This window comes from Mirounga leonina, unplaced genomic scaffold, assembly GCF_011800145.1.
Source record: "Mirounga leonina isolate KUSES-001 unplaced genomic scaffold, KU_Mleo_1.0 Mir_94, whole genome shotgun sequence".
NCBI lineage: Eukaryota > Metazoa > Chordata > Mammalia > Carnivora > Phocidae > Mirounga > Mirounga leonina.
The window spans coordinates 47,726,400-47,738,443 of NW_023270855.1; the positions used below are offsets into that span (position 1 = coordinate 47,726,400).

At 42.6% G+C, this 12,044-nt stretch overlaps 1 protein-coding gene across 1 annotated transcript; it reads left to right on the forward strand.

Annotated features, from left to right (window-relative positions):
• The first annotated feature begins 290 nt into the window (after positions 1 to 290).
• On the forward strand, positions 291 to 1,409 carry LOC118005583 (olfactory receptor 10H4-like). Its single transcript, XM_034997550.1, has 2 exons — positions 291 to 312; positions 448 to 1,409. Exons 1-2 carry the CDS (start codon positions 291 to 293, stop codon positions 1,407 to 1,409), a joined length of 984 nt encoding a protein of 327 aa, XP_034853441.1.
• The last annotated feature ends 10,635 nt before the right edge of the window (positions 1,410 to 12,044 follow it).

Genomic DNA, 12,044 nt, shown 5'->3' on the forward strand with positions numbered 1-12,044 from the left:
AAAATGCTAGAGAGCTGTTTCTCTACACTTTGGGTCACTCCTGGGAATAGTATCTTACTTTTTACTTCAAATTCATATTTTGAATGATTACTACTGGTGTAATTCTATGAGAAATACTGGTTTTTGGAAGTGGATCTCATATTCTGCAGATCTGTGCTCTCTCTTGCTGTGGTATGTTCTGACTTCATTCTTTTGCTTTTTCTGGGTGTGTGAGCTGGTCTCTTCCTGTCAAATCCTCATACCTTCTTTCTTTTTTCTTCCTTAGAGCACTGCTCAGGGCTTTTAGTTCCATGCTAAAGAACAGCAGAAACAGTGAGTATCATTGTCATTTTCCAAATCCTAACACAATGCATTTAAAGTTCCTCCATTTTGTAGATGTTCTAGGTTATTAATGTATAGATTCATGATCTTTATTCTGGTCGCCTTCATTCCCTGTGATCTGAGCAGATGCAGCATCTGTGGCTGGTCAGAACTATAGCATGGTGTCTGAATTCATCCTCGTGGGCTTCTCCAACTTCCCACAGCATCTCCTGCCTGCCTTCTTCCTGCTGTACCTGCTGATGTACCTATTTACCCTGCTGGGGAACCTGATCATCATGGCCACTGTGTGGAGTGAGCGCAGCCTGCACATGCCCATGTACCTCTTCCTGTGTGCCCTGTCCACCTCTGAGATTCTGTTCACTGTTGCTGTCACCCCTCGCATGCTGGTTGACATGCTCTCCAGCCACCACACCATCACCTTTGTGGCCTGTGCCAGCCAGATGTTCTTCTCCTTCACATTCGGCTTCACCCACTCCTTCCTGCTCATGATCATGGGCTACGACCGCTACGTGGCCATCTGCCACCCCCTGCGCTACAACGTGCTCATGAGCACCCACACCTGTGCCCGTCTAGTGTCCTGGACCTGGGCTGGTGGCTCAGTCATGGGGATGATGGTGACCCTGATAGTTTTTCACCTCACCTTCTGCAGGTCTAATGAGATCCACCATTTTGTCTGCCATGTGCTTTCCCTCCTAAAGTTGGCCTGTGGGAAGGAGACATCCTCTGTCACCTTGGGTGTGATCCTGGTGTGTGTCACAGCTCTGATGGGCTGTTTATTCCTCATTGTCCTCTCCTATGTCTTCATTGTGGCTGCCATATTAAGGATCCCCTCTGCTGAGGGCAGGCACAAGACCTTCTCCACATGTGTGTCCCACCTGACCGTGGTCATTGTGCACTACGGTTTTGCCTCCATTATCTACCTCAAGCCCAAGGGCCCCCATTCTATGGACAGTAACACTCTGATGGCCACGACCTATACGGTCTTCACTCCCTTTCTCAGCCCAATCATTTTCAGCCTCAGGAATAAGGAGCTCAAGAATGCCACAAAGAAAAGCTTCCATAGGAAATTCAGTCCCCTAAGCACCTGATGGTCAGCTTGGTGGTGAGGAAATATGATATTAGGGCTAGGGGTAATAATGTCTGTCTCCATAGGACTGTTGTAGAGATTCAATATATAAGAATACAAACAGGTATTGTTGGATGCATCCATAGGTGTTGGATGCATGGTAGGTGTTTGTTTTTCTTCAGTTTTTTGCCCCCCCCCCCATTTGCATAGGCACTACTGATCATCATTTCTCATTCTTGCTCCCATGTGATGACATACATCCTGTTACCTATGTCTAAGAATGTGTTATCTACCTATGGGCTGGTGGGGACCATCACAGTGATGTGTCTGTCCACTGATACACAGGGTTCTTCTTGCATAGACAAGAAGGGCAGATCCTCCCCTTTTCTCCCATAAGGATAAACAGAAGTAAGCATAATAATGAATGCCACCAGCACTGGGGCTTTTTTGATCAGGTGCTATGTCCAACATTGTATAAGTATTATTTTTAATTATAATAAATGCACAAGAGAAAATAAACTATTTGTCTCCAAGAAGATGGCTGACTCTTTATAGTTCTTGCTGTCTTTGGAGGGGATAGACCATAAGGAGGTTTCTATGTTGATCTGTGTTGAGTGTGGGATGTCAGAATGTGAAGTAAAGAGTAAGAGAGAGTGAGGAAGGGAAGGTTTGGATAAGAACATACAGAATATTGGTGGGGGGGAGCAAGATGGTGGAGGAGTAGGAGACCCGGATTTCGTCTGGTCTCAGGAATTCAGCTGGATAGGGATCAAACCATTCTGAACACCTACAAACTCAACAGGAGATCGAAGAAAAGAATAGCAACAACTCTCTGAACAGAAAAGCTACCACTTTCTGGAAGGGAAGATGTGCAGAGAAGTGAATCCGAGGTGATATTCGGGAGGATAGACGGTGGGGGAGGGGCCTCCGTTGGCCGCTTCTGGCAAGTGATAGAGCAGCGGAGCACAAAATCAGAACTTTTAGAAGTCTGCTCCGCTGAGGGATGTCACTCTGGTGGCTAAGCGGGGGGTGGAACCCTCCGGGACAGTGTGGTCTCAGGACCCTCGGGGTCACAGAAAGACCAGGGGTGCCTGAGTGTGGCAGAGCTCCCAGGTATTGGAGCAGGGAAGCTGGCTGCGGAGATGGAGCCAAGGCACAGGCTCTCAGCTCGGGGTTGCCATAGACTGTGATCCGCGGCACAGTCGGGCCACTGCTCCTCCAGCAGGGACCCAACAAGCGGCAGATCCGGGGACACTCCCCTTCCTCCCCCGGGGAGGAGGGGTGCAGGAGAGCACCGCAGGGATCTGCTGGGTTTGGAGATTCTGCACAGGGTCATGTGCCAGAGATAGAAATGCGTGGTCACAGGATGGGTGAGCACGGAGTGTGGCTGGAGACCAGGGAGATGGGAGTGACTGACTGCTTTCCTCTGGGGGCTCACTGAGGAGCGGGGCTCCGAGTTCTTGGCTCCTCTGGGGTGGAGATTGGGAGGCCGCCATTTTCACTCTCGTCCTCCAAAGCTGTACTGAAAGCTTGCAGGGAACAAAAGCTCCCAAGAGCAAACCGAGCAGATTACTTAGCCCAGACCGGGCAATGGCGGGGCAATTCCGCCTCCAGCAAAGACTTTTGGGGACCACCGCAACAGGCCCCTCCCCCAGAAGATCAGCAAGAACAGCCAGCCAAGACCAAGTTTACCCATCAATGAGAACAGCAGAACTCCAGCGCTAGGGGAATACTGCACATAGAATCCATGGCTTTTTTACCATGATTCTGTAGTCTTTCAAAGTTAATTTTTTTTAAACTGTCTTTTTTTTTTTAATTTTTCTTTTTCCCTTTTTCAACCAACATCTTATCAATCCCCTTTTTTTAAAAAACATTTTTATTTTTCATTTTTAGAGTCATATTCTATCCCTTCATAGTGATTACCCTTATTTTTGGCATATATATATATATATAAGTTGTTCTCTCTTTAAATTTTTGAGATAGTTTCTTCTAACAGATCAAAATATACCCTAAATCTCTAGTGTATGGTTTTTTTCTACTCCCCTGCCTGATCACATTCTCTCCCTTTTTTTTTCTTTTTTTTAAAATCCTCTTCTTTCTTTTTTCAAACAGCTTCTTATCAATTCCTTTTATAAAATTTTTTATAATTTTCATCTTTACAGTTATATTCCATCCCTTCATCATATCAACCCTTATTTTTGTACATATGTAAGTTTTTCTTTCTTTAAAATTTTGAGAGGCACTTTCTTCTAACAGACCAAAATACACCCAAAATCTAGTGTGTGGCACTGATCTATGTACCAGCCTGATCATATTTGATCATATTCTGTTTTTTTGTTTTGTTTTGCTCTGTTTTTGTCTGTTTTTATCTTAATCTTTTTCTTTTTCTTTTTTTTTTTTCCTTTTTTTCTCTTTCCCTATCTTTTCCCCCTGCTTCAGGTCTTTTCTGATTTGTTTAGAGTATATTTTCTGAGGACCTTTTTACCCTGTTAACATTTTGTTCTCTCATTAATCTATTCTCCTCTGGACAAAATGACAAGGTGGAAAAAATCACCTCAACAAAAAGAACAAGAGGTAGTGCCAACTGCCAGGGACCTACTCAATACAGACATTAGTATGATGTCCGATCTAGAGTTCAGAATCATCACTTTAAAGATACTAGCTGGGCTTGAAAAAAGCATGGAAGTTATTAGAGAAACCCTTTCTGGAGAAATAAAAGAACTAAAATCTAACCAAGTCAAAATCAAAAAGGCTATTAATGAGGCGCAATCAAATATGGGGTGCTAACTGCTAGGATAAATGAGGCAGAACAGAGAATCAGTGATATAGAAGACCAAATGATGGAAAATAAAGAAGCTGAGAAAAAGAGAGATAAACAACTACTGGATCACAAGGGCAGAATTTGAGAGATAAGTGATACCATAAGACGAAACAACATTAGAATAATTGGGATCCCAGAAGAAGAAGAAAGAGAGAGAGGGGCAGAAGGTATACTGGAGCAAATTATAGCAGAGAACTTCCCTAATTTGGGGAAGGAAACAGGCATCAAAATCCAGGAAGCACAGAGAACCTCTCTCAAAATCAATAAAAATAGGTCAACACCCCGACATCTAATAGTAAAACTTACGAGTCTCAGAGACAAAGAGAAAATCCTGAAAGCAGCTCGGGAGAAGAGATCTGTAAACTACAATGGTAGAAACATTAGATTGGCAACAGACCTATCCATAGAGACCTGGCAGGCCAGAAAGGACTGGCAGGATATATTCAGAGCATTAAATGAGAAAAATATGCAGCCAAGAATACTATATCCAGCTAGGCTGTCATTGAAAATAGAAGGAGAGATAAAAAGCTTCCAGGACAAACAAAAACTAAAGGAATTTGCAAACACGAAACCAGCCCTACAAGAAATCTTGAAAGAGGTCCTCTAAGCAAAGAGAGACCCTAAAAGCAACATAGACCAGAAAGGAACACAGACAATATACAGTAACAGTCACCTTACAGGCAATACAATGGCACTAAATTCATATCTTTCAATAGTTACCCTGAATGTAAATGGGCTAAATGCCCCAATCAAAAGACACAGGCTATCAGATTGGATTAAAAAACAAGACCCATCGATATGCTGTCTGCAAGAGACTCATTTTAGATCCAAAGACACCCTCAGATTGAAAGTGAGGGGGTGGAAAACCATTTACCATGCTAATGGACACCAAAAGAAAGCTGGGGTGGCAATCCTTATATCAGACTAATTATATTTTAAACCAAAGACTGTAATAAGAGATGAGGAAGGACACTATATCCTACTTAAAGGGTCTATCCAACAAGAAGATCTAACAATTGTAAATATCTATGCCCCTAATATGGGAGCAGCCAATTATATAAGGCAATTAATAACAAAACAAAGAAACACATCGACAACAATACAATAATAGTGGGGGACTTTAACACTCCCCTCACTGAAATGGACAGATCAGCTAAGCAAAAGATCAACAAGGAAATAAAGACTTTAAATGACACACTGGACCAAATGGACTTCACAGACCTATTCAGAACATTCCATCCCAAAGCAACGGAATACACATTCTTCTCTAGTGCCCATGGAACATTCTCCAGAATCAATCACATCCTAGGTCATAAATCAGGTCTCAACTAGTACTAAAAGACGGATCATTCCCTGCCTATTTTCAGACCACAATGCTTTGAAACTAGAACTCAACCACAAGAGGAAAGTCAGAAAGAACTCAAATACATGGAAGCTAAAGAGCATCCTACTAAAGAATGAATGGGTCAACCAGGAAATTAAAGAAGAATTTAAAAAATTCATGGAAACCAATGAAAATGAAAAGACAACTGTTCAAAATCTTTGGGATGCAGCAAAGGCAGTCCTAAGAGGAAAGTATATAGCAATACAAGCCTTTCTCAAGAAACAAGAAAGGTCTCAAGTACACAACCTAACCCTACATCTAAAGGAGCTAGAGAAAAAACAGTAAATAAAGCCTAAACCCAGCCAGAGAAGAGAAATAATAAAGATCAGAGCAGAAATCAATGAAAAGAAACGAAAAGAACAGTAGAACAGATCAATGAAACTAGGAGTTGGTTCTTTGAAAGAATTAACAAGATTGATAAACCCCTGGCCAGACTCATCAAAAAGAAAAGAGAAATGACCCAAATCAACAAAATCATGAATGAAAGAGGAGAGATCACAACCAACACCAAAGAAATACAAACAGTTATAAGAACATACTATGAGCAACTCTATGCCAGCAAATTAGATAACCTGGAAGAAATGGATGCATTCCTAGAGATGTATCAGCTACAAAAACTGAACCAGGAAGAAATAGAAAACCTGAACAGACCTATAACCACTAAGGAAATTGAAGCAGTCATCAAAAATCTCCCAACAAACAAAAGCCCAGGGCCAGATGGCTTCCCAGGGGAATTCTACCAAACATTTCAAGAAGAATTAATACCTATTCTTCTGAAAATGTTCCAAAAAATAGAAATGGAAGGAAAACTTCCAAAGTCATTTTATGAGGCCAGCATTACCTTGATCCCAAAACCAGACAAAGACCCCATCAAAAAGGAGAATTACAGACCAATATCCCTGATGAACATGGATGCAAAAATTCTCACCAAAATACTAGCCAATAGGATCCAACAATACATTAAAAGGATTATTCACCACGACCAAGTGGGATTTATCCCTGGGCTGCGCGGTTGGTTCAACATCTGCAAATCAATCAACATGATACAATACATTAACAAAAGAAAGAACAAGAATCATATGATCCTCTCAATAGATGCAGAAAAAGCATTTGACAAAGTACAGCATCCTTTCTTGATCAAAACTCTTCAGAGTATAAGCATAGAGGGTACATACCTCAATATCATAAAAGCCATCAATGAAAAACCTACAGCGAATATCATTCTCAATGGGGAAAAACTGAGAGCTTTTCCCCTAAGCTCAGGAATGCGGCAGGGATGTCCACTATCACCACTGCTATTCAACATAGTATTAGAAGTCCTGGCCACAGCAATCAGACAACAAAAAGAAATCAAAGGCATCCAAATCAGCAAAGAAGAATTCAAACTGTCACTCTTTGCAGATTATATGATATTTTATGTGGAAAACCCAAAAGACTCTACCCCAAAACTGCTAGAACTCATACAGGAATTCAGTAAAGTGGTAGGATATAAAATCAATGCACAGAAATCAGTGGCATTCCTATACACCAACAACAAGACAGAAGAAAGAGAAATTAAGGAGTCAATCCCATTTACAATTGCACCCAAAACCATAAGATACCTAGGAATAAATCTAACCAAAGAGGCAAAGGATCTGTACTCAGAAAATTATAAAATACTCATGAAAGAAATTGAGGAAGACACAAAGAAATGGAAAAACGTTCCATGCTCATGGATTGGAAGAACAAATATTGTGAAGATGTCAATGCTACCTAGAGCAATCTACATGTTCAATGCAATCCCCATCAAAATACCATCCACTTTTTTCGAAGAAATGGAACAAATAATCCTAAAATTTGTATGGAACCAGAAGAGACCCCAAATAGCCAGAGGAATGTTGGAAAAGAAAAGCAAAGCTGGCAGCATCACAATTCTGGACTTCCAGCTCTATTACAAAGCTGTCATCATCAAGACAGTATGGCACTGGCACAAAAACAGACACATAGATCAATGGAACAGAATAGAGAGCCCAGAAATGGACCCTCAACTCTGGTCAACTAATCTTTGACCAAGCAGGAAAGAATGTCCAATGGAAAAAAGACAGTCTCTTCAACAAATGGTGTTGGGAAAATTGGACAGCCACATGCAGAAGAATGAAACTGGACCATTTCCTTACACCACATACAAAAATAGACTCCAAATGGTTGAAAGACCTCAATGTGAGACAGGAGTCCATCAAAATCCTTGTGGAGAACACAGGCAGCAACCTCTCCGACCTCAGCCACAGCAACTTCTTCCTAGAAACATCGCCAAAGGCAAGGGAAGCAAGGGCAAAAATGAACTATTGGGACTTCGTCAAGATAAAAAGCTTTTGCACAGCAAAAGAAAGAGTCAAGAAAACCAAAAGACAACTGACAGTATGGGAGAAGATATTTGCAAATGACATATCAGATAAAGGGCTAGTATCCAAAATCTGTAAAGAACTTATCAAACTCAACACCCAAAGAACAAAGAATCCCATCAAGAAATGGGCAGAAGACATGAACAGACATTTTTCCAAAGAAGACATCCAAATGGCCAACAGACACATGAAAAAGTGCTCAACATCACTTAGCATCAGGGAAATCCAAATCAAAACCTCAATGAGATACCACCTCACACCAGTCAGAATGGTTAAAATTAACAAGTCAGAAAATGACAGATGTTGGCGGGAATGCGGAGAAAGGGGAAACCTCCTACACTGTTGGTGGGAATGCAAGCTGGTGCAGCCACTCTGGAAAACAGTATGGAGGTTCCTCAAAAAATTGAAAATAGAGCTACCCTACGACCCAGCAATTGCACTACTGGGTATTTACCCCAAAGATACAAATGTAGGGATCCGAAGGGGTACTTGCACCCCGATGTTTATAGCAGCAATGTCCACAATAGCCAAACTGTGGAAAGAGCCAAGATGGCCATTGACAGATGAATGGATAAAGAAGATGTGGTATATATATACCATGGAATATTATGCAGCCATCAAAAGGAATGAGATGTTGCCATTTGCAACAACGTGGATGGAACTGGAGGGTATTATGCTGAGCGAAATAAGTCAATCAGAGAAAGACATGTATCATGTGACCTCACTGAAATGAGGAATTCTTAATCTCAGGAAACAAACTGAGGGTTGCTGGAGTGGGGGGTGGGGTGGGAGGGATGGGGTGACTGGGTGATGGACACTGGGGAGAGTATGTGCTCTGGTGAGTGCTGTGAATTGTGCAAGACTGTTCAATCTCAAATCTGTACCTCTGAAACAAATAATGCAATATATGTTAAGAAAAAAAAAAAGAAGATAGCAGGAGGGGAAGAATGAAGGGGGGGAAATCGGAGGGGAAGACAAACCATGAGACACGATGGACTCTGAAAAACAAACTGAGGGTTCTAGCAGGGAGGGGGGGTAGGAGGATGGGTTAGCCTGGTGATGGGTATTAAAGAGGGCACGTTCTGCAAGGAGCACTGGGTGTTATGCACAAACAATGAATCATGGAACACTACATCTAAAACTAATGATGTAATGTATGGTGATTAACATAACAATAAAATTTTTTAAAAAAACATACAGAATATTAAAAGTGTGTTGCTATCTGACATCTTATAGAAATCCCTTTCCCTTCTGCCCTACTTTACCTTCAGTAAAACATCAAGCTCTCATTCCTGTGTTTTACTTGAATCTATCTAAGGGACGTGTTTTAGGGTACAGTGCTATCTCAAGATGGCAGAAGAGAGGTCAAGGGTATGGATACTCCTATTATAAAGATAAGAAATATTGGTGGAGGTCACACAACACGTGAGTGAAGGGGTCCCATGGAAATTTAGGTCTGTCTGACTCCCATGCTGGGGTTTGAGAAAGCATATGTCTGAGGATCCAGGAAGGGGGCCTTCTGTGGATCTAAACTATTATCAAAGATGAGGCCAGATATTGGAGTTGGAGGCAGAAGATGTGTTGTAACCTTAAACCCACAGCCACCAGTCATCTCATGAGCATACACAGACTCTCATCAGAGGGTCAGTAAACAAGGACAACACAGGAGACCAAATATTAGTTTGATTATATTACAGAGAGGCATATGTTAATGTAGACTCTTGGCTTGGACCACCAGGACAACAGGGGTAGGGAAGAACTTGACCACAAAGAGAGGTGGGGCTATCCAGTTTGGCCAGAAGACACTGAATACGTCTATTGACCAAGAGAAGCAACTCTTCAAGACCCGTTCTCTAATGACTTTATTGTGATGAGCCCTCCAACTGTCTTGATTCCACATCAGAGCCCTGGATTCCCACTCTGGGCTGCTCAGCTCCTGCCTTTTCTCTGACCCTGCCCTGACACCAAGGACTTGAGGACATCTAATCTTGCCCTGTCTCCCCCAGGACTGGGAGCTCCTAGTTCTCAGCAGCAGCTGGGGCTCTCTGGGCAGAGAGAGAAGTAGGGAGCCTTGGTTGTGTTGGAGGAAGGAGTAGAGGCTGCAGGTCCCTGGAGGCCCTCTGATGATCCTCTTGGCCTCTCCAGACTCTGAGGGCAGCCTTGCAGGTTGGTGTCCTGGGAGGCCCTGTGGAGCAGCCTGCTGGGAAGCTGCAGCAGGGATAAAGCACACAGCATCAGTTCCAGGCGCCCCGAGGTCTGGCCCCACACCTGCCCCTGTGTGCTGCTGACAGCCTCAGGCAGGAGAACTTCTTCTGTCCTCCCCTGCTGGCTGCTTCCTGGAAGTGGCAGCCCAGGCTAAGGGGGACCAGGAGGGACAGGGTAGGTAGCAATACTCAGACAGTTGTGGGGATCAAGGCCCAGACTTGGGATGGAGATAGGGTCTGGGAGGAGGGTCATAAGACAGACTCTTAGCCTTGAGCTGCTGCTGAGAGTCCTCTCTGGCTGCCCATTCTGGGTCTTGAGTTCTTTACTCAAGGTGCCCTTTGCAGCTTCTAGGTTTTAATTCTTGTTTGGGACTGAATCTACAACCCCCCCCCCCCAACTGGAAATGTTTGTACATGCTTGAAGGATCTTTTGGTTGTACAGGTCATGGGGAGGGAGGGGATGCTACTGGCATCTGGTGGGTTGAGACCAGGGTTGTTGCTAAACCTTGTACAATCTGGTATTCTTGTGATCCATTTGTTCTAGTTGGTGAACCAATATGGTTACATTATTATTATTAACTCAGGCCACTGGTCATTAGGTTTCACTGTCTGTGTTGCACATCTTGGGTTTTGGCAAATGTATAGTGACTTGTACACACCGTTACAGTATCATCCAGAATAGTTCAGGTGCTCTATTTTTCATGTGCCCAAATGGAATTATGCTAGAGTGTTCATCTGCCTTTGCTTCTTTCACTCAAGATCATTTTCCAGGTCCCTTTACACTGCTCTGTGTGCATTGAACTCCTACCTGGGGATCCAGTAGTTGCATCCAGGCCATGTGACCTGTCCTCTTCCTAATTATGGTTCCCAAGCGGTCTTGTCCATTTCCCCACTACAGGCAATGCTACAGAAACATCCTCTAACATGCCTCCTTCAAACAGGTGTGAGCAATTGAGATAGTTGCTAAGGAACACATGTCCTGGTGCACAGAGCAGGTTAAGTCTGTGCTTTTCCATTCTCTGTTCTCACCAGTAGGCCTCAAGGATTGCTTTCTCCCCATATTTCCACTTACATTGGGCACTTTCTAATCTGGGGAATTGAATAGGTGCACAGTGTAGTCCATGGTCATTTTACTCTGTCTTTTCCTTGTCTTAAAACCATCCTTTGGTGTGTCTGTATTACTCCTTCTGTGAGTTCTCTGCTCATACCTTTGGCTCATTTCTGTATTGAGGTTTCTCCTTCTGAATGTCACTGGTTTCTTATTTATTCTAGATAGTATTTCCTGGTCAATTTTCAGCAACGCAAAGGCTCTTTTCCCAATTTCCACCTGCCTGTTCATGAATCCTGGATATCCCTTGTTGAACAAATTCCTTGGGGAACTTTTCATGTCACTTTCCTTTTCTGAGCAGTTAACATTATTTCCAGAGAATGGTTTCAACATTTCTTTAATTATGTTATTTAGTCACCATACAGTACATCATTCATCAACACTTACAGAAGATATGCTTATAAAACTCAAGTGCTTCTTTATATAAAAAGCATGAATATAGACATTTCTTGTCTTTCTAAAATCACCTTAACATTTGTGCTTTTGAGGTTGGTTTAATAACTCCTTCTTCACTCTTAGATCACAAAGTTATTCTTCTGCACCTTCTCTTGCTGACTTCATATTTCCTTCTATGGGTGAAATCCATCTGGATTTCACCTTTGCCTGCAGTTTTGGGCAGGAATTCACATTTGGACCACTTCATAAAATCACCAGTTTTCCTACCACAAACCAGTAAACAACCCATTTTTTCCATTTGATTTTGTGCTCCCACCTTTATCACCTATTGGATTTTGAATCAAGCAGATATTTCTGAGGTAT